This window comes from Callorhinus ursinus, unplaced genomic scaffold (genome assembly GCF_003265705.2).
Source record: "Callorhinus ursinus isolate GAN/ISIS: 27379988/994484 unplaced genomic scaffold, GSC_fseal_2.0 scaffold26, whole genome shotgun sequence".
NCBI classification, from domain to species: domain Eukaryota; kingdom Metazoa; phylum Chordata; class Mammalia; order Carnivora; family Otariidae; genus Callorhinus; species Callorhinus ursinus.
In genome coordinates this window covers 23749019-23776948 of record NW_027397088.1, presented here as the reverse complement: position 1 = coordinate 23776948, position 27930 = coordinate 23749019, and the positions used below count along the sequence as shown (strand labels likewise).

The 27930-nt window shown below is 50.2% G+C and overlaps 1 protein-coding gene across 2 annotated transcripts; it reads right to left on the bottom strand.

Annotated features, from left to right (window-relative positions):
• Positions 1 to 1228: 1228 nt before the first annotated feature.
• ALDH5A1 (aldehyde dehydrogenase 5 family member A1) lies at positions 1229 to 26003 on the bottom strand. Of its 2 annotated transcripts, XM_025891010.2 has the most exons (10): positions 25648 to 26000; positions 22068 to 22151; positions 20888 to 21058; positions 19344 to 19460; positions 15940 to 16083; positions 14561 to 14704; positions 12394 to 12552; positions 9308 to 9477; positions 5954 to 6012; positions 1229 to 4631 (listed from the first exon to the last, which is right to left on the bottom strand). In XM_025891010.2, exons 1-10 carry the CDS (start codon positions 25963 to 25965, stop codon positions 4426 to 4428), a joined length of 1572 nt encoding a protein of 523 aa, XP_025746795.2. In that variant the 5' UTR covers positions 25966 to 26000; the 3' UTR covers positions 1229 to 4425. The 2 variants fall into 2 exon arrangements, with proteins under 2 accessions (XP_025746795.2, XP_073733736.1); XM_073877635.1 differs by lacking the exon at positions 19344 to 19460 and having other exon boundaries at positions 25648 to 26003.
• Between the last annotated feature and the right edge of the window lie 1927 nt (positions 26004 to 27930).

Sequence of the window (27930 nt, the reverse complement as noted above, 5' to 3'; positions counted from 1 at the left end):
GACCCCGGGATCATGACCCTAGCCAAAGGCAGTCGTTTAACCAACTGAGCCACTCAGGCGCCCCCATATGTTCATTTTTTAAAAAACCAAAGCAGGTGAAAAGAAATGCATGAACTCAGTGGAATGACAAAGGGAGACACATACCCAGTGGCACTGCTCTTTCTTCCAATGAAAAACTTACTTTTGTTCAATGTCAGATTCAATGAGGCCACATGAAATTTCTTAAAAAGCAATAAGCACTGGGTGAAAATATAAGATACACTGTTAAAATAATTAACAGTGATTATATCTGAATAGAGGATTCAGGGAATTTCTTCCTCGTACTTCTCTGTATCAGAAAAGCCCAAACTTGAGGAAAAGTACGTAATGGGTAACAGTAGAGTGAGTAGAAGAGACTGGCAAATTTGAGAAAGCTGGAGTATACTTTCTCACACAGCCACACTTATAAACCATGTAAATTTTCAGTCTGGTTCAGCAAACATTCAGTGAGCACAAACCACGGGACAGATCCTCGTGAAGATGCTAGGGTACAAAATTTCACATGCATGCTCCTGGTCCACCATGTTCACTGACTAGAAGCTCTCTAGGGAGGGAGCACTATTACACCTGCAGGGGAAGAAAAATAATTTTCCTTCTACCCTTCTGAGTTCTTGGCTGAGACCTCTGAAATAAAAGCTAGAGGAAGAAAGAGAAAAGCAAGTTTATTAACATGTATGCCTCATGTATACATGGGAGATACCCAGGGAAGAATGAGGAACTCGAAAGAGGTGGCTTAAAACTCTGGCTTACATAGCATCCTCAACAAAAAGCAATACATTTGTGGAGAAATGACAGGACAGAGGAAAGCAGTTGTAGGCTTTCAAGGGTAGAGACAAAAGCTAGTTGGTAAAATTTGTTACGTAGATTCCTTTGGTGCCCTTTCCAGGCCGACAGGATCTAGAGTTGTCTCTGGGGATCAACCTTTATCCTTCCTACTGCAGGGGTGGGGGCACCTTTGTAAACTTAGGTCCTGCTTTTAAGAAAATAGGAGGGCAGACAGCTTTTCTGGTATCTGCTTCTTTTAAGACATCTTCAGCTCACAATAATTGTTACATCAAAGCAGCATATTTTGCGATGGCATACTGCTATTCTTCATACATATCTGAACTGGTCTAATAATATCCAATATAAACTGAAATGATGAACTGGCGATAACCACAACCAGAAACCTTAACACAGAAACAGGAAATTCTGTTAACGCAACATTTATTAATTACACACAGCTCTGCTGACGAGCACTGATACACGTACAACAGTTATCAAAAACTGGAAAAATGAGTTCTGTGCACATTTAAAAAACAAAATGTTTCCACACTTCCCACTACTTATTCCCAAGTTTTATCCTACAAAACACAGCACACACACAAAAATCACAGCATAAATATTACTCAAGTAAAATGCTATCTAACATAGCTGCACATGAATAATTAAAACGCTGGGTTCCAGCCTTCTGAGAAGGCAGGCCTGTGGCACAATCTAAAGTTAACAGTATAACAGTAAAATCAGATTTATTTGCATTGTGCTTCTGATGTTTATTTTCATGAAGTCTTTCCATAAGAATAAAGGAGAAAAGAATACAACACTTGACATAAAATCATGTTTGAAAGCCACTCAAAGGGATAAATACAACAGATTCAGATAAGCTATTTCAATGCAAAACCCTGCCTAGCTGGGAAAAGTAAATTGAGAAGTTTTCTCTAGGCCAACACAGTCTTGTTATCCGGGTAATTTCATCTGAGTCCTACGATCATTGCTGCAGCAAGATCTTGGTGAGAACTCGTTGGAGCAATGCCCAGAAAAGTACTTTTTACACAGGGTGTTCAGTGAAATAAAATGCCTGATAAATGCAGGAAGATCAGTATCTCCCTCAGCATCAGTAGCTCTAGATCAGGGGTTGGCAAACTTTTTCAGTCAGAGCCAATACTGTAGGCTTTGCAGGCCATACTGAGTCCATGTTGCCAGTACTCAGCTCTACCTAGAAAGTAGCCGTGGATCCAATGTTAAATGAATGGGCATGGCTGTGTTTCAATGAACTTTCACTGATGGAATCTGAAATCTGAATTTCCTGTAATTTTGTGTTATGAAATACCCTTTTGACCCCCCTTCCAATCATTTGGAAATACAAAACCATTCTTAATGCTCTGGGCTGCACAGAAACAGGCTGCAGGCCAGATTTGGCTTGTGGGCTGTAGTTTGCCAACCCCTGGCAACCCAATCACATAGGATTACCTTATTGAGAAATAACCCCCTGAAATGTTCAGTTAGAGACACTTTTCTTTCTTCCCACAACCCACAACAGTTTTACTAAACAGTAACCTATTTCCGTCTCAAATCATTTTAAATACAAAATTAATCGAAGATATTGCAGTGAGTCTCTGGATCTGAATTTATGTACCGGGTGAGCCAAACAGACAAGAAAACTCAAATCTGCCACCCAGCCAAGGAATCCACTGGCTTACAAAGTTACCCACATACGCGAATGTATTCTCCTAACGCCTCCCAGCTTCAGTGTTCCACACTTCTAACAAATGATGTTATAGCATGTTTATTAAGAGAAACCAGATGGACACATCCAAATCTTCAGTAATTAGAATGTAGAAAACCACCGAAAACTATAAAAACAAAAAGAAATAAACTGACAATATGCTGCATATGTGATTCCTAACAGGGTGTAGGTGAGATATGTCACCAGGAGGTGGATGTCAGCTCATTTCTTCTGTGGGTATCGGGATACAGCTGGTTCGATCCAGGCTAACAGAAGGTAGCTCCAGGATCGGAGGTGAGTTCCTCTGTGCCCACGGGCATTCCAGACTGCTAGTGACTTAACCTTGGCTCCCCAGGGGCGTAGGGAAGAATGCTAAGTCCCAGGGGGTGGCAGGAACTGCCCTCAGGCTCTCCTTCCACTACCCAGAATATCCCCGGAATGTCAGTGGATTCCACACACAGAGAGAGTGGAAAAGGAAAGAGCTTTATCTCCGCTTACTCAGTCAGGAACAGCCTTGATTCCTTTTCCTCAGTGTCTGAGTACAGATGGGAGACATGTCCAGAAAAGCCTAGATTTTCTGAATCAGAGTTCCTCTTTCAGAGAGATAGGAGACACCGGTCATTTTTTGCTTTAAATAACGAACCGTAAAAACTCTTATTGGATAAAGGGTGCTTGACATTCAAGGTCTCCTGCCTCTTCCATTAGGTGAATTGGCCATTATGGGAATTGGTTTTCCTCTCAAGAGACTGTGTTTGTTCTTCTGGAGGCGAAGGAGTGCAGCACCCCATGAGGGCAGGAAGAGCAGGCTGCAGGTGACAACCGCTTCGTCCCAGGGGGGGAGAGCAGGTGGGCACCCGCCTTCCTCACCAGCTGGATGCCCAAGGGGGGCTTTGTTGCTACTAGTATTAATAGCTCCTGTACTTATACCAGATTTTCTTCCTTTTCTTTTTTTCTGTTTTGGCAAGTATTTCGCTTTCTGTCAGGCTCACAAGAGCCCATTGAGCTAAGTGAGGCATATACGGAATCTCCAGTCTGCGGGAGGAACGGGTGCTGAACGGCAGGTCCACTGAACAAGGCTACTACAGGGGCACGGAGCTGCCGTCCACAGCCAACAAGGGGAGGGGCTTTGCTTTATGCTTAGGCTCATTTCCTAAAGGAAACACAATGAAGTGGAATGCAGGACGAAAATGAAAACATCACCTTTAAGTAATAAATTTAGGACGGTGAAGCCTTCAACTTAAAAAATGGTCCAGGGGAACTGGACTGGTTCAGTCGGTGGAGTGCGTGACTCTTGATCTCGGGGTCATGAGTTCGAGCCCCATGTTGGGTGTAGAGATGACTAAAAAAATAAACTAAAAAAAAAGTAAAGGTCCAGGAAAAGGGAAAGGTGCTCCTTCATTCCTCACAGAAACACAGGCAATTTGGGACTGTTTCGGAGATCTTGAAAACTGATCGATTCAGCCTGTGCGGCAACACCTCCAAACACCTGGCAGGCTCTGCAGTGCTGAGCCGGCGGAGGGCCGGGGATGGTGTGCCCGCTCGTCGTGCTCAGGGTTCTTCCCTGCAGACCTCTGGTTGGGGCTCGGAGCCACGGGGGGGAATGGCTGTGCCGCCGCCCAGGTGCCCAGACAGTGATGGAGCCTTTGGGATGTCCCCCCAACCCCGGGGCCGTGCAGGTTCCTGGGGAGACTGTGGCTGCCACAGGCACGCGGCATCTGCTGGTCCCTGGTCAGGTAAGGGGAGGGGGGGTTCCCAACCTCTGCTTGAGATGGTGAGCACTCGGTGAGTTCTTAAAAATTCCTAATTCCAATAACCTATTCGTTCACTTAAAATAATGGATGGCAGGTCCCCATATGTGTAAGTAAGCTTCCCTTTTTATTTTTTTAAAGAACTAACGAATCCTACAAGCCTCCGAAACACACGTATTTGAGTTCCAGATACTCATCAATGCCATACTTGGACCCCTCTCGCCCGAGGCCAGACTGCTTCACGCCACCGAAAGGGCACTCCACAGAGGATATCAGTCCCTCGTTGACGCCGACCATACCGACTTCCAGCCGCTCTGCCACTCTCCAGATCTGGGCCGGGTCTTGAGAGTAGAAATAACCTGCCACGGGGGTAAGGACACGCACAGCATGTGGGACAGTCGTGAAAGGCCTCATGTCTGAAGCCGAGGATACCACCAGCGACGGCGTGTCTCGCCACAGGCCTGGAGTCCCCCCGCTCCCACAGGGGCCCCACGCGGGTCCTGTCCATGCTTCATCACCGACCTGTGGGACACCGTCATTCGGCTTCTGTCCCACTCTCGCGGGGGCTCGCTCCACCGCCCCCCAGGGCCGCAGCCGGAACCTCCCCACATCCTGCCGCGCGCGGCCCAGGCTCCCGCACACCTCGGCGCCCGCTGTGGGCCTCTCCTCGTGCCGTTTGCCCCACCCTCCGGTGACTCCCTGCTGTTTACAAAATAAGGTTAAATCTTCGCGGGTCCTCGAACCCTCCCCGGTGCGGACTCGGGCAGCATTCTGAGCGTTACCTCCCATCCCGCCAGTCACCAGCCGCCCCGTCCTTACCCTTCCTTCCTTCTCAACTCCCCAGGCCCCGTCTGCCCAGAATCTCTCTCCTCCCACCCCTGCATGATCAGAACGCCGCCCGTCGCTGCTGACCTAATGCAGGGTGCAGTTCCCCTCGTCCCACCACGACGGGAAGGGGCACGACGCTGTGTCCCAGAGGCGCTCCCGCACACCTCTCACCCAAGCCTTAGGATAACTCTCTGCAGGCGGCGTGGGGGAAGGGCCTCCACGGTGTGTGCGTCCTTCCTCCTGTTATAAATACTTCTCTTACACCCAGAGGGGCAGCCTCTGCGGAGCCATGGCCTTTTCTGTATCCTCCTCAGCACTCCCCTCACTGCGGGCACTGACGTCGATTTGTCGGGTACATGTGTGTGCATGTAATGATGTCAGGGTAATGGGGCACGTGCTGCGGCCGCCCTGACCATCTCCAAACTAAAGGGACGGTGACCACTCAGGCTCTGTCTGCACACACGCCCATTGCCTCTTTCACCGCCCCTGACACTCTGCCGCTGCCCTCCGTCTGGTTCAGGCTGCCGGGAGCCAGGTAGAATGGAAGAAGGCAGACTCAGCATCTGCAGGCAGGAAGCCTCGGAGGACGCGGCACTTGTGGGGTGTGGGCTGCCCCCCATGCTGCCCCCCCTCTTCTCCCGCACTCCCTCCGCTCTCTGCAGGGAGCTCCCAAACGCAGAAGGACCAGGCGGCAGGCCACGAACTTGCACAAACCCACTTGTGCCCCGGAAAGTAACAAAACATACACCCCAATGGCATCTCCTTCTCAAAACCCAGGGTGATGTTTCAAAGGCAAGCGTGGCACCAGCTTGAGAAACGGTGAGCATGGCGCCGAGTGAGGAGGACCGCCTACCTGCCAGCCCCACCTCGGCCGCGTTAGCGATGGCCACAGCCTCTTCCTCTGTGTCGAACCTGCCAAAGTGGAATGCGTGGTCAGCAAAATCTGTCGGTGAGCGTAAGGAAAACCCGCTGTCTTTTCTCCCGATTGGCTTCCCAAATAATGGCAGGGGGTAAATGGCAGTTTTGCATAGAGACCCCAGGGCAGGGCACAGAAGAAAACAGCCCCAGTGCTCCACACGCTGGCCCCTCTCTTCCCAGAGAACAGGAGGCAGGCAGGCCGGTGGGATGCAGTGCATCCAGAATGTCAGACCGAGTGCCTTCCAAAAGGATAACCGCTCTGCTACGTACTGAGACTAGCACAACCAGCACCCACGTGGAAGCAGGCGTAACGTTACTAGAAAGGCACCGGGAGGGGGCCGGCGCCGGGCCCTGCTCCTGCCTGAAATGAGGAGTGGTCGTTCCAAAGCCCTCTGCAGTCCCTTCCAGCTTTACCACTTCACCTCTGGAACAAGATGTGAGGAGCGTTCTTCTGGGGCAGAGGGCTCTCAGCCCCCCATTCTTAAATTCTGAGATCTGCTGGCCCCGGGTGGCAGCCATCTCTAAAGGCACCGGGCAGAGCCAGCGGGGTCGCCTTGGGCCCCGTCCACACAAGAGGAAGGGTGGGTGAGAAGAGGGCTCTGGGGAGAGATCAAGGAGGGGGACCCCAGGAGGATCACTTGCCCCGAGGATGCGCAGCTGTATCTCCTAGGCTTGCCGACTGGTAGACAGCAAGCCGTTCTGCCCGCCGGAGAACAGAAAAATAGCGCGCAGCTGATGTTCCCACTTACCCCTCAGAAACAGAGTCATCACATCACTGACTATGGCATCCCTGAGGATTTTCACCTTCCTGCACACCCTGGAGCTGTGTGCTCACCACTGTACCCAGAGGAGAGGTGTGGTAAGACCGGAGCCCGCTAGCAACAACTTGTCCCCCTCCCAGCCCTAACGCTTCGATTATGTAACAACAACCATGATGCTATCAGGCACCGTGCTCCGTGCTTTATGCACATCATGTAACTGAACCTGTGTCACTACTCTGCGAAGCAGGTACTAGGTCTGTTCCTTTCCCATGCGAGGACCCTGGGACTAGAGAAGTTAATCTGTCCACGGGTACACAGGTAGGAAGCAGCAAAGCCTAAATCTACACCCAGTTCAACTCCAAAGCCTGCATTCCTCACCACTGACTGCATCCTCTAGGCTCCCTGGAAATGTCAAGTTCACATTCTAGGTAAAAAAATTTTTATTAAGACAAAAGTTCTTCAAGTGGTCCATTTCCCCAATGATGGATTAATATGTAAATTTCATTGGCAAGATAGTAACAAAGCCAGGAAAGTATATGATAAGAGAGACTTCTGTCCCAGACAAGATGGCACGGGTAGCGCCAGGGACCAGCTCTCCCTGGGAACCTGATGCTGGAGATGCCGGAGGAGAGAGAAAGAATCTTAGCTCAAAAACCCTCAACCAGCAACTAAGACCAAAAACACAAGACACTTCTGGGGGCCGAGAAGGTGGCTGAATCCTGAGGGAATGATGGCCTCAAGTGGGAGAGAGCTAGGGGCCACCCATGGAGGGCTGGGAAGGGCTGGGGTGCTATGGAGCCTGCGGAAGAGGGGGGGAGGGGCTGCACCTGGGCCCCCCCACGCCGCCGCCCTGTGCCTATGGATTCAGGTCCTGTTACCTACAGACCCGGGTCCCTGGACCAGTGGTACATGCCTATAAGCAGGAAAGCAGCAGGGCCAGCTCAGGGTGGTGGGGCCCAGGCAGAACTCGAGCCCAGCTGGCCTGGTGAGTCACCCAAAACGAGTGTAGGCAACAGCATGAACCAGAGGCCTCTTCCCTTGAACCCCTCTTGTTACTCCAGAGGTAACCACAAAATACCCCAGGAAGCCAAAAATACCTGGGGCACAGGCAGTCATGTTGAGACTGGATTTCATACTAGAAGCTTCCTTCCTGAGGCTCAGATGTATCAGAAGCAGCCCAGACTAAGGCCTAAGCTTTTTACCACAACTCCGAGGCAGACACTAAGTGTTCAAAAAGTTACAGACAAGTTCACAGAGAAAACGACAAGACATTTGAGGAGCTCTGAGGAGAAGCATGACCTACAGAACGACCTACACCATAGGAGGTGGAAACCGAGCAACAGAATAAAATGTAAGAAACGGATAAGCATCCACGGCAACGTAAGGGAGAATAATGAAGCGGGAAGACTCCATGATGAGGAAGAATGAACTGGAGACATCAGGGATGGAAGAGTAACCGAGACACGCGGTGGATGGGCTGGGTAGCACAGCGCTGGGTATCTGAGGAACGCAGGACTCCACCGGCAGGTGGAGGGGACCGAGTGTCTTAGGAGGCCTCGGGAATGGATGAAGATGTGCGATGAACACAGGCGTGAAGAGAAGCAGGGGGTGACGCGGGTGTGGCACTACCACAGTCTTCCTAGGAGGCCGTTAAAGAATGGATGGGGGAGAGAAATATCTGGAGAAACAATGACCAAGAATTTCCCAGGACTAGGCAGACACCTCGGATATTAAAGGAAGTTGTTAGGACCACAGCGTGGAGAAGCTCCCGATGGGCCTCACTGGTAAGACAAGGATGTCAAAGACCCGTGAGAAATCCTAACAGCCTCCAAGAGGAAAAGCAGGTCCCTACAAGAGCCAGGCACCAGCTTTCTCGGTTACAACCCCAGAAACAAATAGACAATTAGTGGTATCTTCACGGTGCCGAGCCTAGAATTCTAGCCAGGTGAGTTATTACTGACCTTTGAAAGTGAGATAAAACATCACCTAAGAGGGCGCCTGGGTGGCTCAGTTGGTTAAGCAACTGCCTTCGGCTCAGGTCATGATCCTGGGAGTCCCGGGATCGAGTCCCACATCGGGCTTCCTGCTCGGCAGGGAGTCTGCTTCTCCCTCTGACCCTCTTCCCTCTCGTGCTTTCTATCTCTCATTCTCTCTCTCTCTCAAATAAATAGATAAAATCTTAAAAAAAAAAACAAAACATCACCTAGGAGCACAGCAAGTTCACTTCCCACTGACTCCCTTGAAAGAACTCTTTGAGGACGTGCTCCCCTGAGAAGATGGACCAGCGAAAGCAAGAAGTAAGAAGGCAAAGGAAAGAATCTGGTGAATTTAGGGGTCTATGATAAAAACACTTTTTTTTTTTTTTTTCAGAACCCTGAACTGGACTTGGCTCTCCGGCTGAAACAACGGAGCTCTGCTCTGCAGCTCCCCCCCCCCCACCCGGGGCCTCACCACAGTGCTCCAACTGCCCAGGTGTCCCTCTTCTGCCCTGATCCTCTCCCATCTTCCTGCCGGTGGGGCGATCTTACTTGATCACTGGCGCCAGAGGCCCAAACGTCTCTTCGTGAGAGCAGAGCATGTCCCTGGTGACATTGCTGAGCAGGGTAGGCTCGAAGAAATTTTTTCCAAGTTGGTGTCGCTTCCCGCCGGTCACAATGGTGGCCCCTTTGGAAACCGCGTCACTCACGTGTTTCTCTACCTGTGTGAAGAGGAAAAGAGGACCCCGGGAGAGCTGGCTTGCAGATAACTGTGGAGATGATACAATCTCTTAAGAGTGTTAAATCTGCAGGGAACGGTTTTTTTCTTTCTTTTTCTTAAAAAATAGGTTGAGAACGATGTGCCCTGGTTCCTTCCAGGTAGAAAGAACCAAATATGCAGAGACACAGAGGCAGGAAGAGGGCACGTGGCGTGTGCAAGTGCCACCTCCCCCTGCCCTTAGATCTTCCGCTGTCTGATCCTGTAATTTGTTGAAGGGTCTAGTATGGCCTGATGTCCTTCTGGGCCTGACACTCTGCGGTCTTCCTGGGATTTGTTCTTTGCACTCTTGAGTTAGCTCCAGGTTCTTGGGCGCCATGCTGTCCTCCTGACTTTCATTCTGTTCTATTACATTCTCCTCAAGTGGCTGTTTTGAGAAAGGCACACTGAAAACGCCTACTTCCCGAGTTTTCCGACAACACATGTCTGATGTCTTACCTTGTGTTGGCTGGGGACGGAATGGTGATCCGAAATCATTTTGCTTCAGAACTCTTGAGTACACATAGCTATTTCTAGCGTTGTTGATGCAAGTCATGTTCAGAGATAGTTCTCACTCCTGGGCAGGTAGCTGACCCCCACTCTCTGGAAGCGTTTAGGATCTTCTATGTTCCTGACATTCCATGTTTTAGCAGAATGTATCTGGGGCTTTTTCCTTTCATTCCACTAGGTGGTTGGTAAAGTCTTTCCATGTGAAGCATCATTTCCCCTGGCTCTGAGTTTTCATGTTATTGACTTGATAATGCTACTATCCCCCTCTCAGTTCTTTCTGGAGTGCCTGTTGCTAAAATGTATATCCCCTCACCTCAGATTAATTCATTTTTTTTCAAATTTCTATCGTATTTTTCATCTGTCTTTTGCTTTAAATTCCAAGAGCTCTTCTTGATTCTTCCATCTTCATCTACTGATTTTTTTAAAAAGATTTGACCATCATGTGTTTCATTTCTAAAACCTTTCTTGTTCTCATTGCCTCATTTTCACAGAACCTGCTTTTGTTTTATAGATGTGCAATCTGCTGAAAACACAGGGAGAATGCTATTCAATTCTAAGAAAATTCCTTTCTGTTCCCAGACTCGTCCTCTTCCTTGAGAGTTGACTGTTCCTCTTATGCACTGAGGGTCTGCCCTACAGTTATCATGATTGCTGGTTGCTCACCTTCCTCGTGAAGGGCTGGCTTGGTTAACTTAAGTGGGTGACATGGGTGGGCTCTGTGGTTTCCAATCTCTCCCCTGAACAAGAGGGGCAACGGCAAGCTCAGGTTTATTCTGATTTGGCAGGCTTCACTTCAGGGACAGCCCCCTTCCCCAAGGGGCAAAGGCAGGGGAGCCTGGCTCCGGTACACACACCCTCACTCTTGAAGCTGGCGCACTTTAATGGACACTTTAATGCATGTTCTCTATTAGGGCAATCCCAAGGCAAGAATACAGAGCTCTGTCAAACCTCGATGCTTCCCCTGGCTCCCACTGGCTGAGGCTGACCTGACTGCCCACTGAGGCCGGGAAGCCCTGGGGTCTTGGTCCTCAGGCGGCCGATGAACAGCAGGAGCCCAGGTGGGTGCTGACCTGGCTCTAACTTAATTTTGGTTCCTCAGGTGACACCCAGGAGGCTGGCTGTGTCACCCTTCTTTCCCCACATACAACCCAGCCTCCAACCTCAGTCTGCTTTAAATGATTTCATTAAAATCCTTTTCACTAGTAGAGATATACCTCAGGAACATATGAGATGTTCCCTTTTTTTTTGTTTTTTTGTTTTGGATGTTCATATTCTAAGAACGTTCCTTGTAAGCAATCTAAAAAGGATTATGGGATCTCCCCCCCCCTTTATTTATTCAATTCCAGTACAGTTAACATCAGTGCCTTGTTAGTTTCAGGTGTACAACATAGCGATTCAACAACTCCATACATTACTCGTGCTCACCACAGTAAGTGCGCTCTTAATCCGCTTCGGCTATTTCTCCCCTCTCCTCACCCTCCTCCCCTCTGCTGACCACCAGTTAGTTCTCTAGCATTGAGTCTGATTTTTTTGTTGTGTATCTTTTTTCTGTTTCTTAAATTCCACATATGAGTGAAATCATATGGTATTTGTCTTTCTCTGACTGACGTACTTCACGTTATCCTCTAGAGCCATCCGTGTTATTGCAAATGCAAGATTTCATTCTTTTTTATTGCTGCATAATATTCCAGTGTGTGTGTGTGTGTGTGTGTGTGTGTGTGTGTGTAAACACCACATTTTCTTAAAAAGGATTATGTTTTAAAACAGGAGATTATGTTTTAAAACAACAAGGACAACCAGCTAGTGGTCTATCTAGACTGTGACTTTCTATAAACAAAGAGATCCTTCCTAAAAGCCATTTCCCCTTCTTGCCGTCTGTAAATCCCGGGCGTGGCTCCTGCTATTCCATATCTCCCTACCAGGGAGGGAGGACTCTTCTGGAAGGGCATGTGTTTTTTTTTTGTCAATGGAGAAGCCAGCATTTCAGCTGAAACATACATGATTTTGCAAACAAAACCAGTCTTCCTTTCCTTTTGGATGTTCAAAAAATTAAAGAACTTTGTCTTTCAAGATCCTAATTCCTAGGGCAGCTAGGGATAAAATTATCACCACGATCAGAGAAAATTTAGGGAGGGCAGTAGAAGATCTAAAGTGACAGATCTCATGGGCACTGTAATGCCGGAGCTGGAAAACCTTACGGACAGATGAAGCCACCTGACTTATACTTATGGGCAGAAATTCACTTTTTCCTGATTTCTCCATTATTTCCAAAACAGCCTTGCTGGGCACTTTACCAAAGTGTTTTCTGCTAGTTAAGCCTTTGATATCAAAACCATGAAATTTACTTTAACAAAAAATCAAACGAACTTACCTTTTCTACTGCCTTTTCATCAATTAATGGGCCTTGAGTAGTTCTTTCCTCAAATCCATTACCCACACGCAGGTTTGTTTTAATTGCCTCAGCAAATTTCTTCACAAAGGAATCATGGATACCCCTTTGCACCAAGAAACGGTTTGAGCAAACACAAGTCTAGACAGGGAAAAATAAAAAAATAAAAAAACCCCAAACTCACCGGACAGTTTGTCAGAAGCTGTTGACCCAACCAATAAATGTGTGACTGCTGCTACCTCTGAATATGAAAACACTTCCCCAGGTGGCTCCCGTCCTGTGTCCAATCTGCCATGTCCCTCCCCGTGTGGGTGGGGCCCTGAAGATAAACGCACTAAGTAAGTGCGCATCCTTCTCCAACCTCCATATCTGCCACACCTTGTGGTTAAACAAGTAAGCAAGTACACATATCTGTGCAAAAAAGAGAAAGCCACCTGACCCAAGCTTTTTTCCAATGGCTTAAGTAAGCCACTATAAAACAAATAGGGAAAGAAGAAAAGAGCATAAAAAAACCTGTAACTCCGTGAGAGACAGTGATGCTGCAATGACAGAGCAGGGGCAGGATGGAAGGCAGTCAAAGGCTGACTTATATCCATTAGCTTATGAAACTGTTCAGAGTTTGGCTGAATCTGACATTTTGAAAATGGACACAAGACCATTCTTCCATGTCAGCCTAAATTATTGAAAAGACCCTTGTTTATGTTTTTTCTAAGAGAGAGACCATGTGTGAGCAGGGGGAGAGGCAGAGGGAGAGGGAGAGAGAAAAAGTCCTTAAGCAGACTCCCTGCTAAGTGCAGAGCCTGACATGGGGCTCGATCCCAGGACCCTGAGATCATGACCTGAACCAAAATCAAGAGCTGGTCACTCAACCAAATGAGCCACCCAGGCACTCCTAGACCTAATATTTTTAAATTATAAAATATAACCATGTTATAGGAAATGCAGTTATCACTGACAGATTTTCTTCTCGTCTTTTTTCTTAATCGTGTATTTTTCTAGTAGAAACTATAGGGAAATAGATCTAGATATAATTTTTGTCCTATGCATTTTTATTGGCTTCAAGCAATATACCTCAAAGTTGTAGCTTTATGAGTGAGACTCTGAAGGTTACACCCATTAGCATTTTACATTTCTAAAAGGAAACAAAGGTATTTCTGAAACAACCAAGCTTATTTAAGATTATATAAAAGGGGAGAAATTAATCACTGAAGGTCAATACAAGGATAAAAACTACTTGATATAGAGTACAACATTTCACCTTTTTTCCCCACAATATTACCTTTCAGGAGTTTTTATTGTCTCTGGAATGCATTTAAAACCACTTACTGATGGTACTCTGAAACAAAGTACTTAAGAATATTTTGTAAGATGCCAGGTTCCTGGCAACAGCTTGGAGAGAAACTGGGAGACGAGACCCTCAGTCCACTGAGTTGGGACTGCAACCCAAGGGTCTAGGACTTCAAATCAACCAGTGTCTCCAGAGTTCCATTTCCTCGTCTGTAAAATGTGAGGTCTATATCAGGTCACTTCGAAGGTCGTGCCAGATGTGCTCAGCCAGGATTTCCTGTGGAGGGGTGGCCTTGAGCCACCACTCTCCCGATGACAACCTGGACACCCCCTGGGTACGCTGTACCGTGTGCCCATCAGGCCCCCTCCATCAGGGACAGTGAGACCCAGGCAATGGCATTTTGAGTTTTTCAAGAACAATCTCAACATTTTCCTACCTTCTCTTCCTTAAGACTGTGGGCCTCAGATCCTAGCTGTTTGGGCTGTTTTGTATCTGAGGAGATGATTTTATCTGTTCAGTAGAGAGAAGCCCAGTGAGGGGAAAACTATGAAAATAACCAGATTCAAAGAGGAGGAAGATGAAGAGAACAATGTGATTAAAAAACATCTGCTGTTCAGGAAATTGCTCGAAGCCAGGGATTACACCTTATTTCTCTTTGGACACTCTGAGCTGAGAACAGCTGCCCTAAAAAGAGCCCTTACCAAATACGTGCTGAAAGGGAGTAAAGGACGGATGGTGGAAGGAACCTGCAAGTTTCCTTCCAGGAGGTGAGTTAGGCAGTAAGATCTCTGTGAAACACAGGCACATGCGCGTGCACACACACACACCCACGCACGCCCTGAAAAACACTGCAGGACTCACCTGTCCAGAGTTCCTAAATTTGGATGCCATGGCCCCTGCTACAGCCTGGTCCACGTTGGCACTGTCAAATACGATGAATGGGGCGTGGCCGCCCAGCTCCATGGAGACCCTTTTCACGGAGCCTGCCGCGTGGTGCAGCAGTATCTGTGGGCAGATGACAGACTCTGTGAGCGCCGGACCAGGATTGGGACCGGTAAGCCTTTGTTTCAAACACTTACCCAGCAGGGCAAGAGCCAGGGGCACAGCAGTGTCTCCAGGACGACCGTTTGCATAAGAACATATATTTGTATATGATAAAGACACAGTAGGAAGGCTACAAGAAATTCACAGTAGTTACATGGACAGAAGGGAGGGAGTCAGGGGCAGGCACGAGCCTTCTGAATGTAAGAATGTTTATACTGCCTTGCTTCTTGCACCATGTAAATGTGCTACCTATTAAAAATTATATAATAGGCTTAATCATAACATAGGGAAGATAATAAAATCACCCAGAATCCCATACCCTTAGCTTACCACTGATAAAATTTTAAAGTATATTGCTCCAGAATTTGGCCACATACACAGCTTCATATAGATGCATTTTTTTTTTTTTAAGAAAACAGAATGGTAGATTTATAAAGTTCTGTAACCTGCTTTATCTTCCCAATTAACCACATATCTGGAACACCTTAACACATTCATAACACCTTATACCTTCTTCCTTCAGGGTAACACTATACCGTGAAGATTCTCTCATGGTAGCACACGTGTTTCTAGAACATTTCTTTAGATGCCAGCCTAAATTCCATTGCATGGCTGTTCCATAAATTTATTTATTCAGCCCCCATCTGTGGGAAACTTAGGCTTCCAATTCCTTGCTATTCAAAATAACGCTGCAATTATTCTCTCAGTATAAATTTGTTGAAATAGAATGGCTAACTCAATGCACAATTATAAAGCTTTTTAAGGCAACAAAAAGACCTTTCTGTTTCTGTAAGTACCTTTATACTAAATACAATTTTGGTTCAGTTCTAAGACGTCCATTTTAACATCAGTTTTATGTTTCTGGAACCTTTAATTCTAGATTATGAAAGAAATGTGCATTCCAGAACTGAGGAGATACAATGGAGAGCCTTCAGCCACTTCACATGCAACAAATAATGGGAACTCTGGTTACCCCAACGCCTTATTGTCCGAGAGGACCTCTGTCCTGTCACGGTAAGGGACACCATCCAAAATGTCTCTGGACGGTGATCAGACATTACTTTATCCTACAGACCTCTTAACCCTCCACTGCAAATCTCCCTAGGAAGGGTGCTAAAGATGAACTAGTATTTTCCTACTCTAGAGAGAGAAAATATTAGAATGACATCTGTTTTCTTTGAGACTAGGTCACGTACCTTTCCGGTCGCTGTCGAGCCAGTAAAGGAAATTTTGGACACAAGAGGATCAGTACAAAGCGCTTCCCCTACTTCTTTCGCCTTCTTTCTAGAGCAGGGAATAACATTGTACACACCTGGGGGAATTCCAGCCTGGTTTGCAAGCTATAAAGAGAAACAGCAAACAGGGGGCAGCAAATGATCAAACTGGAAAAACAGAAAAAGAGAAATAGAGGTTTTAATCCAGAACGTAATGGGGGAAGAAAAAAAACAACTAAGCTGGCTTTGGGACAGAATAAGAATATATTTGGAACTGAAATAAGATCCTTATTCATGCTAAAGTGATTTAAAATGTGTTCTCACACATGTAAATATTTTATAGCCTTGTTTTAATGCCACTCTTTTTTAAATTTATTTTAATTAATTTTTAATGCCACTTTGTTTTAAAAAATAACAAAACAAAAAACCCTTGGATTTCTTTCCTGAGAAAAATCCAGGGAGAGTTCCAGAAGTTTTGGGTTCACCTGTAGAAGAAGCAAAGGGAGAGGGCGCAGGGGAGCACTCCCGGGGCACCTCCTGTGAGGGGGGGGCAGTGGGCAGGCTGTCCTGCGGGGGACCCCCCAGGGCAGTGGTGAGGAACGGGAGGCCTCGCGAGGGGCTGGTGCCCACGCCACGCGCCACGGAGTATGGGGCCCAGCACACTGACCCGCCGCGGCCCTCTTTGGATCAGGCACTTCTGGAATCACAGTAACTTCTGAATCTCCCTAACTGTGACCCCTGCACAAATCCGCCTGGGGTTCTGGGAAGATGGCGGGAAGAGCGGAGTGTTGCACTCTCTCCGAATCCCCTCCTAAACACAGAGAGGGCAATCACAGAGCCAAACCACAGCATCAGAGGCAGCACTTCCAAGACTGGATGTAGCGCGTGTCCAGGACAGTCGTTTCTTACTGCTCCGCAGGGCTGACTTAAGGTCTGACCGCCCAGGCACCCGTTTCAAAGATGCCTATCTCGGGCAAAGGCTTGGGCCGGCCAGACCATCGAGATAAGGAGCCAGGCAGCCCTCCCCCAGGAAATTTCACAACACGGAGGGTTTGGCAACCTGCTTTTTTGCCTGACCCGTGGGTGCGGACATGCCAGTGACAGCTGGGAGCGTCAGCACCAGCAGGAGGAGCCGCAGAAGGAAGCTGTCTGATGGACGCAGCTGGAGAACAGCCCACCGGTGCTCCCGGGACAGCGCTGGGACTCCCCAGTGCAAGAGCAGGTGATAAAGGAGGCGCAGCAGGCTCGGGTCAAGCGGGGAAGGGAATGGAGCCCGGAAATCTCAGGGCGGGAAAACAAAAGACACCTGTGAAGTTAGAGAATCAGGCCTCCTGCTTAAAGCTTAGGAAAACTAACTTCGTATAAAAATGAAGTAAATGCTCAGAAAAATACCCAAATCAAATCCAACATTATTAGAAGAAAATAAGAGACTAAAGAGCAGAAAGCATCCCCGTGGACAGCAAAAGCATTCCCAGAAGACATGCCCACAAAACAGATCAAAGCGGTAACTGACAATGAAGGAAAAAAAAGTATCAAGATACAAAAGAACAACATGAATCAGAATTAAAGAAATTCTGGAAATGAGGTAAGGGAACACTGGGAAGAATTAGAAATGCAAGGAAAAACTAAGTTCAGAAATGAAAAGCAGGCAGCCCCACGTTTGGTATAGAGATTCCTTAAAAATAAAATCCTTAAAAAAAAAAAAAAGAAAGAAAAGAAAAGAAATGAGCAGCACTGACCAGCAGCCCGGCCAACGTCATGACAAGAGACAACTGGCTATATATGCGTCTCCCGATTAAAGGACACAGGAGACCGAACCGATGTCTGACGAAGTCTGGATGAGGTTTATGAGGTTTTTTAAAAAAGTGTGCTCCTGAGCCTTTCCGATCAACACAGATGTGTTTCCAAATAAATTTCTTAAGCAGGAGGGGTCTGCTGGTCATAGATCGGTGTGGGCTCTGAATACTGTCACTTGTAAAAGCACACCGCTAACTCTGTGCACGCCTGAGGAGCCTAGTAGTAAGTTCACTTACACACGTCCTGCAGATTTAAGAATCATTTCAAGGAAAACCATAACAGCTCATCTAAAAGAAGGCTTCCATTTGGTTAACGTTTCCATAGGACTAAAATATCCAATTTGCCTCTGAAATAAGATGCCGTTGGGGGAAGTGCCCTGAAGGTCTGGAGCTGCACCCGGTCCCTGACAGCCCTGAACAGCAAACGTGGCAACTGCCGCTGCCTTCTAGAAGCTTCTCCAGCTGACCACAGGGCCAAAGACAGCGGCACAAGGAGGAGGACTCGCGGCCCAGGAAGAGTGCAGGTGACGAGGCCAGAAACGGACCCCCACACTCAGTGTGGCTCTCACGGCTCAGAATCCCTCCCTGCCGCGAACATTTCCTGAGGGCCTCCTGGGCCCAGGCACCATAGAAGGTTCTGGCATTCAGCAGTGAACAAAACAGAGGCGAGTCCCCGTCTCCGCGGAGCTGACGTGCTCGTGTCCGTGAGACAGCCAGCATGTCAGGTGGCATGGAGCTACGGGAAGAAGAACAAAGCAGAGAAAGGATCAGGAGCACGGGAGTCCAAGGCTGTGATTTTCCAACGGGGGGCCAGCAGGGCCTCCCTGGAAAGGTGGCATCTGGGGAGGAACTTTCCGGAAGAAGAAAAGGCAGGTATAGAGCTGAGTCGGGGTGAGCCTGGTGTGGTCTGAGGAGCACAAGGGGCCAGAGTGGCCAGAGCTGAGGGGTGCGGGCTTTTGGAGTGACAGGTAAGGTAAGGGCAGAGGGGAGATTGGGGCTTGGGGGTGGCATCTCATAGGGCCTTGGAGACCACTGTAGGAAGTCTGGGCTTCACTCTGAGGGACATGAGAAGCCATCGGAGGGTTTTAAACAGGGGAATGGCGAGACCTGACTGAATGTTGACTGAACTGGAGAAGGGAGAGGTAAAGAAGAGGTTCCCTAAAATGTGAGAAATGCTCACATTTTGTCATCTGCCTGCCTACTTAATAAAAGTGACGGACAGGTACTATTTTTAGGGCAGCCTAAAATATACATTGTCTACAGATGTCAGGAAGTCCCCCATCCATTGTTTTTTTTCCTAAAACATCTGACTTAGGGGCACCTGGGGGGCTCAGTCAGTTGAACATCCGCTCTTGATCTCACGGTCGTGAGTTCAAGCCCCGCGTTGGGCTCCACGCTGGGTGTGGAGCCTACTTAAAGTAATAAAATATCTGACTTAAAATAGAATAATTGTTAGGAAATTAAAACATAACACATCCAGCATGAGATGCAGCCAAAGAAGGAGGCTTCGAATCAGTTTCTTTCTGCCCTGGATAAATAATCCCCGCTTGGACTTTGTCAGCTATGCACAAACATGGGGGAGAGGCTCACCTCGGCCAGGGCCAGGGCAGAGAAGGGTGTGTGTTCAGCGGGTTTCACCACCACGGTGCAGCCGGCTGCCAGGGCGGCCCCCACCTTCCGGGTGATCATGGCACTGGGGAAATTCCACTGGGGTCAGAAGAGCAGAGAAAGTATGAGACAGGATGGACTGCCCCAGGGTTCAAAACAAGGCAGGTCAGGAAGTCAGTCAACAATTCCATTGCACACACGGACTCTCAAAGCGGTTCTCTGGCTCTTGCTCAGGTGAGCTCTCAGAACACCTGACGCCTCTCAACTCAGCGACTCTGGAGGCATAGGCTCGTAAAGACAGGAAACCTTTCCAGAATCTGAAACAGTGCAAGATTATCCTCACTGGGAGTTGGCAAACTTTTTCTGTAAAGGGCCAGATGGTAAATATTTAGGCTCTGTGGGATGTACAGTTTCTGCCCCAACGACTCCGTGGTTCTAATGTGGAGGCAGGTACAGCCAGTACGTACAGGAATGGCTATGGCTGGGTCCCAATAAAACTTTATTTACAAATATAGGCAGCAGGCTGGATTAGGCCTGAAAGCCGTAGTTTCGCTGACCCTTTGGGAGAAAATATTAGCCAAGGTAATTTTGAAAATGGCAGATGATTTGTGACTTCCTTCTCTATTTATGGATAGATATCTGTAGCTATCTCCATACCTATACTAACAGCATTTTTTTTTTTATTTTGACAAATCCTTGTCTAGTGCTCATTCTGTGCTAGGAAGCACTTCTAAATGATAATTAATGGAATCCTCATCCCAGCCCGCTGCGGTATTATACACCGGGGAATAATGAGGGCATTACCCTGGGGAAACTGAGAGCAGCTAAGTACCTCGCCCAAGCTCAGGCAGCTGGGGAACAGGGAGCTCCGAGGCACACCTGGTCAGGCTAGGCTAAGGGGGTGTCTGTGTACGTCTGCCGGGCCAGGACACATCAGCAGCCTTGACACCAGCGGTCACCCGAGAGGAGTTGATGGGGGACCTCGTGGACCGCGGCCACACAAGGCAGGTCACCAGGAGAGCGCGGGACGCCCCCCGGGGGGCCGCATCCCCACCCAGGCAGACCCATACTCTGGAAACCTTTTCACCTGCAGAACCCGGCCCAGTGCCTGCTGGTCGGCACACTAATACTTGGCTGCGGATGATAATCGTAAACTGAGCATAAAATTTTCCCTACGCCGTGGCACCTTAAATGTGTCACAGCTTAAGTCTTAAAAAAAAAAAAAAAAAAAGATCTTTTCCTTCCGACGTGCTAGGCCCAGCCTAGAAGAAGCCTTTATGCCCCGTCAGAAAAGCCCCCTGTCCTGCTGTGGGTTGTCCGCCTCTGCAGGAGTTACCCAACAGGCATTCCCCCTCGCCACCCCGCACCTGGGTGTCACAGAGGAGCGGCACACAGTCTCCGCGGGACCGGGGACGCACGGAGCCGGCGGCGGGGAGCACACCTCCTCGCAAGGAAGAAGGCGGTGTCGTCCCAGTCCCGCCCCATCTCCCACCCCGGGACCTCGCCCGTCCTGCCCGACCTCGTACCGGGGTGATGACTGCCGCCACCCCAACGGGCTGCTTGAGGACCAGGGCCCGCCTGTCTCTTGCGGGGGGGCGGATGACGTCTCCATAGATGCGGCGGGCTTCCTCTGAGAACCACTCCAGGAAAAGGGCGGCATAGACCACCTCCCCCTGTGCCTCCTTCAGTGGCTTCCCCTGGATCAGAAAAGGACACGTTCGCTGCGTCTCACGACAACGGCATGACTCCGCCAGGCGGCCCGCAGAGCAGACGCTCTCCCGTTACCAAACCCCCAGGGCCGCTGCGAAATGCGCGACCCCAGCGGGCGTCCCAGAAGGCAGAACGAGAAAGGTGGAGACGGGAAGCCAGGCCACAATCCGCCTGCACCCCCGGCAGCTAGAAGGGCGACTTCGCACTTGTTTCTCCTCGGACACCTTCTCAGTGTTGGGACCCTGCTGTGAAGCCATGATTACAGCCATGGAGAAACTTCTGGCACGTTTTTAGGCAATACACAGTGTGTATGCGCCTGGGTGGCTCAGTTGGTTGAGCGACTGCCTCCGGCTCAGGTCAGGATCCTGGAGTCCCGGGATCGAGTCCCACATCGGGCTCCCTGCTCGGCGGGGAGTCTGCTTCTCCCTCTGACCCTCCCCCCTCTCATGCGCGCTCTCTCTCTCTCTCAAATAAATAATTAAAATCTTAAAAAAAAAAACTAAACATACACAGTGTGAAGAAAGCCAACCACACCAATCAGAGAGAAAAAATCTGGAATGGTGGCAAAGCATTATTCACATAATTCCACTCAAAATCTATTTCTCCAGGATTATTATTACTGTCCCCCCACCCCCCGCCCACCTCCCCTCTGGCAACCACCAGGCTGTTCTCTGTATGTAAGAGTCTGTCTCTTTGTCTTTTTTTTCTGTTTCTTAAAGCCCACGTATGAGTGAAATCATACGGTATCTGTCTTCCTCAGAATGACTTATTTCACTTAGTATAACAGGCTCCAGCTCCATCTATGTTTCTCGTATATTATTCAAGGGTAGAACATACAAACTGTTCTAGCAAATGTGAGGCCTGGCACAATACTTAGTGGATAGCTGACCATTAGGCAAGGAATTCCCATTTTCTTTAGCTGCAGGCTTGCCCGGGCTTGAGCCTGAGCACTGTGGGACAGCTTCTTAGGGGAGCAGGTTAGGGCCCTGAACTTACACTTTCAGCTGTAATAATCTTGGCAAGGTCATCCTTATTTTGTATCATTAAGTCGTACCATTTCCGAAGTAATGAACTCCTCTCCTGGGAAGGAAAGAAAAAGAGCAATAGAAATACAAAATAACCTTCCATGTCCTCAAACGGTTGCTGTGCGGTCTCACGCTCGGGGAAACACACACTGACCTGTCTTCTTCTTTTTTAAAACGATGCCTAAGTGACATATATATAACACAATGTTAGTTTCAGGTGTGCAGAGCTTTCTTTGATAAGCAATAAGGAAGATTCCATTTCAAGCTGCATCTAAGGGTTGTATTGAGTCATAAGTTGTAAAAGAGAAAAAGACTTGGGTTGAACAGCACAAAGACGAGTAACTTCACCACACACAGCTCTGGTTGCACGCTCGCCCTGTGCACGAGCAGGGGGGAATCTGATGGTTCCAGGCCAGTGCTTATTCTCGGGGAGAGACAAAAGACTGCGCTCTAGGGGGCCTGGCCTGGAGAAAGAAATCCAAGATCTGAGCCCAGGGCCTGCTCGACAGAGTCCATGCTTCGCCTGAGAGGCGATGAGAGACACGGAACGGCGTGAGAACTGCAGGAATGCAAAGGAGATTCGGCTTGCTGGCGGAAAACACACGCCCAGGCCGAACCTCGGAAGCCAGGGGAGGCAACGGGCCACCCTCAGGATGCACAGCCCGTGTCGTGGGTTAATGGTGTGTGCCCCAAACAGACGTGCTGCCGTTCCAGCCCTCAGTACCTCAGACAGTGACAGGGTCTTTACAGATGTGACCGAGGCAAGCAAGTTACAGTGACGTTCAATTTTTAATAAATTCAAAGTTAAAACTTTTTAAAAGTTTTGTTAATCTAAAATTAGGGTGTGCCCTACTCCAACATATAAAAGGGGGCTCCATGTAAAAAGGGGGACTTTGGACACAGAAACAGGAATGCACAGAGGGAAGATGATATGGTGGGGCACAGGGGAGATACCACCTGCAAGTCAAGGACAGAGGTCTGGGGCAGATCCGTCCCTCAGAGCCCTCGGAAGGAACCAGCCCTTGACTTGGGATTTCGAGCCTGCAGAGCTGGGGCAATATGTTTCTGTTGTTTAAACCATCAGGTTTGTGGTAGTTCGTGATGGCAGCCCCCGGACACCACTGCGATCTTTGTGAGGAGCTGTGAGAGTGTGCCGGTCTCCAACAGGGAGGCTCGCGTCCCACCCGAGCAGGGATGTGTGGTGGGAGGTGGCCTCGGAGCCCATCTAAGCCACGCTCCTCATCCGTACCGTGGATCAAGTCTCTACTTCAGAGAGCCACTGAAAGCACTAGATAAAGCACCTGGAACACGCCAAGAACAGTACTCAGCTGTGGCGGCACCCTAACAGCCCTCAGAGATGGCCTCATCCTAACCCCTGGAACCTGCGAATCTGTTCCCTCTCACGGCGAAGGGATTTTGCAGATGTGATCGGGTAAAGGATCCCGAGGCGAGGAGGGCATCCAGGTGGGCCCCCAATGGAACCACAAGGCTCACTTAAGAGGGAAGCAGGAGGGGCCGAGGCACACAAGGTGGTGTGGTACCAGAAGCGGAGGCTGGAGTGAGGTGGGGGTGGCCTCTAGACGCTGGGAAGGAAGCCCCAAGCGGTTGCTGAAGGAACACAGTCCTGCCAGCACACTTGGGACTTCTGACCGCCAGAACAGTGAGAGAATAGATTTGGGCTGTCGTGTTACTGATTTGCCTTAATTTGTTACAGCCGCCATAAGTGACTAATGCGTTAGCTCACAGAGCCGTAAGGATCTGGCTCCCATTTCCCCTGAGATCCTGCAGGAGTTCACAAGGTGGGAAACAGGAGGTCCTAAAACACGTGAAAAGACGTGAGGCAACGCAAACAATGTCACCCGGAAGGGCAAGCCAAGGCGCACGGACCCATGCCACCGTTCAGAGAGGGGAGGACAGCGGGGCCCAATGGCAGAAGCATCAGGTGAGCCAGACCTCGAGGATGGGGGTGGGCAGGGCGGACAGACAGGCCTGGGGGCAAGAGGGGTGGGTCAGGGCTGCCTTATACAGGAGCTGCGTCACAGCCCCACCACTCCTCCCTGCAGAGGGAGACCTGCCTTCCTTGGGCCAGCCAAGCCCCACTTCCTCAGCAAGACGCTCCACAAGCCTTCCAAGAAGAAAGGTTCTCTTGAGAAGACTCAAGCTCCTGCAGGACAAGCGGACACTGCCACGTTCACACTACAGGGGCATGGATGTCAGGTGGGTGACGTGACCACAAGCTGACGGCGGCCGTGAGCGGTCCCAGCACCAGCCCTGGGGCTCTGAACAACCAGTCTCGAAGCTGAGACTGGGCGAGAAGAGCTTCCCGGAAGCCTGTAACACCCAGTCTCTGCTCCCCTACTGTGTCTCAGCTGGTGGTTAGTGGTTACTCCTTCCTTCCCAGTGCTCTGGCTGGAAGCCTGGGGTCCTGGCTGACCCCTCTTTCGCTCGTGCCCCAACATCACCAGGGCCTCCAGCTGAGGCTCTGGTCACAACAGATCCTGCAGAGCGCCCTGGTTCAAGCCGCCGTCCCCTCTCGCCTCAGCCTCCACCAGCAGCCCCCAACAGGCCTCTGCCCCCACCGTGTCCCTCCTTCCGCCTGTTCTCCACGCTGGGGCCAGAGCACCCCTTCCCACCGCAAACCTGGTCACAGCTCTGCTCGAAGCCCTGGAGTGGTGCCCCGCCTCCCTCAAGGTAAAACCCCCGTCCTTAGGATGGCTGCACACCCCACTGGATCCAGCCCCTCCGTCCCCTGTTACGACAGCCTTCAGAGCTGCCCCGGCCTCCTGGCTGTTCTACAAACGGGTCAGGCATGCTCCTGACTCAAGAATTCTGCTCCAGCCGAGTTCCCGTCCCTCCTTTAATCTTTGCAGCCCCGGTCCTCAGTGAGGCGACCCTGATGTGTGGGCAGAATTGTGCCCCAAGTCCCCCCCATTCACAGGTTGAAGTCCTAACCCCCTGTATCTCTGAACAGGGTCGTGAAAGAGGTTATTAAGGTTAAACGTGGTCATAGATGCGGGTCTTAATCCAGTATGACTGGTGTCTTTACGAGGAGAGGTTAGGACACCGGAAAATGCAGAGGGAAGGTCGTGCGCAGACGGCCATCTACAAGCCAAGGACATGTTAGTGAACAGCAGTGTTTCTATTCAGGCCAAACCTGGAGAATGGTCTGGCTGCCTGCAGAGAGCCCGATTTCCCGACTAGCCTTCCTGTGTTGAACTGTAGCGGCCACGGAGAGCCCCCTGTGCGCGCGCCGGCGCCCCATGCTCAGGCCCCTCTACCTGCTCACCATGCCCTCGGCTCGCTGGTAATCTCATGTTACACCTAAGGCTTCCGCCTCCCCTACGGGACAATTTCAGAGGCTGGAGGGCGGCGCCTGTCCCTAGCCCCTGGCACAGTGCTTGGGACCAAGCCGACGCTCCAAACTTACTTGTGGCTCCCCTCTGTCCTTGTTTCTATGACTTTCTGCCTGGTGAATCCCGATGAATCGGGGAGGGGGAGGCGACGCGGCTGGTTTCTCTATGGGGCAACCCGGGGCCCCCGAGCGCGCTCACCTTGGCCGAGACGTCCCTCCAGCTGCAGAAGGCCTCGTAGGCGGCGCGCACCGCGGCGCGGGTCTCGGGCACCCCGCAGTCGGCCACCAAGCCCAGCTCGGCGCCGCTGGCCGGGTCGTGCACCGGGAAGGCGGCGGCGGCCGGGAGCCAGCGGCCGTCCACGAAGCGGTCGGTGCGAAGCAGCGCCGCGGACAGGCCCGCCAGGCCCCCGGCAGAGCGGCGGGGCTGCGCCGAGCAGCGGGGCCGCAGGCCGCGGGCGGCGGGCGCCGGCGGGAGGCGTGCGGCCGGGCAGCTCCGCAGCCGCAGACAAGTCGCCATGGCCCGGGAGGCGGCGGCAGGAAGCAGGCAAGCGAGCGCGCGCCCGAGTGCAAGGGTCGGGGCGGCGGCGGCGGGGACGCGCCGGGGCCTCGGGGCCTCGGGGACGCGGAGCAGCGCCCTCTCCCGCGTCCTTGGCGCCGCACCTGGTCCTCCGCGGCGTGCGGCTTCGCTCTCCGCCAGACCTGGGAGGGCTTCCGGGAGATGCACCTGCGGGCCTCCCCTTACCAGCCTCGAGCGCTCCTGTGTAATGATTCCTTAGCTCCCTAGCTACTGCAGGACAACCGCCTCCTCCGCGATCCATCCCCTCCCCCCACCTGCATCCCCCGCCATTGGAATTGTCCTGGGTCCATAGATGCGCTGGTGGTGCCCCAACCGCCAAGGGCATGGTCCCCGCTCTCCATCGCCTCAGCTCCCGTGCACTCGGGATCTAGGCTGAGGGTTCTCTGCAAGGGGCAAGTGTGGCTCCCTGCCGCCTGGATGGTTTTCTGGGTGTGTGTTTACCTATTCCCTCCATTCATTGGGAGCAGCGGGTCCCCCTCATGTGTCACAGTGCTTTCAGAGAGAGACCGACTTGGCCCCAAACTCAGAATCTGTCGTCGACAAGCTGTGTGTGACCTTCAACAAATTACGCTCAGTTCTTTTCTTGTAGAAAGTTCTCTCGTTTGTAGTGAGATAACATAATTAATGGCTTAGCAGAGTTGCTACATTAAATTCAGCACAACGTTCAAAGTCCTAGTAGCTGCCCTAGGACAAGCCACTAGTTAAGATGAAAGTTAGGCCTCCAACTGGTCAGTGGGACCATGTGTCAGAATTGAATCAAGCGAGGTATCATTACAAGTAGACATGAGCCTAAGAATCTGGAAGCAGGAAGGAAGCCTCAGGGGCACCTGGGTGGCTCAGTCGTTAAGCGTCTGCCTTCGGCTCAGGTCATGATCCCAGGGTCCTGGGATCGAACCCCGCATCGGGCTCCCTGCTTGGTGGGAAGCCTGCTTCTCCCTCTCCCACTCCCCCTGCTTGTGTTCCCGCTCTCGCTGTCTATCTATCAGATAAAAAAAATAAAATATTAAAAAAAAAAAAAAAAAAAAGGAAGGAAGCCTCAGCTTTAACGAGGATACAAAGAGAAATTTAGCAGGGCCATCTTCTGAATCTGTGGGTTCGAGTGAAGCCCATTTCTATGCATTGATTTAGAAGCACTAGTCTCAGCATATCTCTGCTTCTCCATTTCTACTGCGTTGAGTCTCTTGCTGTCTTTTCTGGAGCCTGTGGGCTCTTCCACTTTCTCTGGGACGTTGGGTTCTTATTTGCAGAATGCGGAGGCAGTACCTTTAAATTTTGGCTTTGTTTTTTTTTTAATGAGTCGGCGTCGCTCAGTCCTGAGTGAGTCACATCTAGCAGAAGTGGGAACAGCAGAGTTTAGTCTGTGTGTGTGTGTGTGTGTGTGCGTGTGTGCGCGCGTGTATTCGCTGTTTCTGTCTGTATTCTACTGGAGGAATTGGGGGAAGAGAGGAGGTCCTGGAGGGGAGACTGCTGCCCGGTGGGTATCCCTGGCGTCCCGGGACCTGGCGTCTTTCTACCTGCTGCCTGCAGAGGGAGCCCTACTGTTGGCACAACCGTGGCAGCCTCTCTTGATCCAGTATCAGTCCGCTTGTCTTCCTAAGGTTCTGTTTCAAACAGTATTCACTTCCTTTTCCAGGTGACTTCTCCAGTAGGCGCTCTGCCTAGGGTCCATAGTACTTTTAGTGGCACACAAAACTGTGTAATTTCTTTTAAAAATCAGAAAAAAAACCTTTTAGGTTGAATATAAATAGATGAATACTTAGGTCAACAGAGATGTAAAATCTTATTTTTTTTTATTTTTAGGAAGGAAGGGGCCTACAAAGGCCAAGGTGCCTAAGGTCTAGGGAAGTCCTGATGCCGGCTGCCCCTTCTCTCTATCTTGTGCCCTCTGCAAGCCCCCTTTCAGCG

Excerpts from the sequence above, each read along its gene's own strand:
- ALDH5A1 (XM_025891010.2), bottom strand. The coding sequence starts at position 25,965 with ATGGCGACTTGTCTGCGGCTGCGGAGCTGCCCGGCCGCACGCCTCCCG. Across the intron at positions 22,152-25,647 it reads GGAGGGACGTCTCGGCCAAG|GAGAGGAGTTCATTACTTCG; the intron begins GTGAGCGCGCTC and ends TTTCCTTCCCAG. Across the intron at positions 9,478-12,393 it reads ATGAAAAGGCAGTAGAAAAG|GTAGAGAAACACGTGAGTGA; the intron begins GTAAGTTCGTTT and ends CTCTTCACACAG.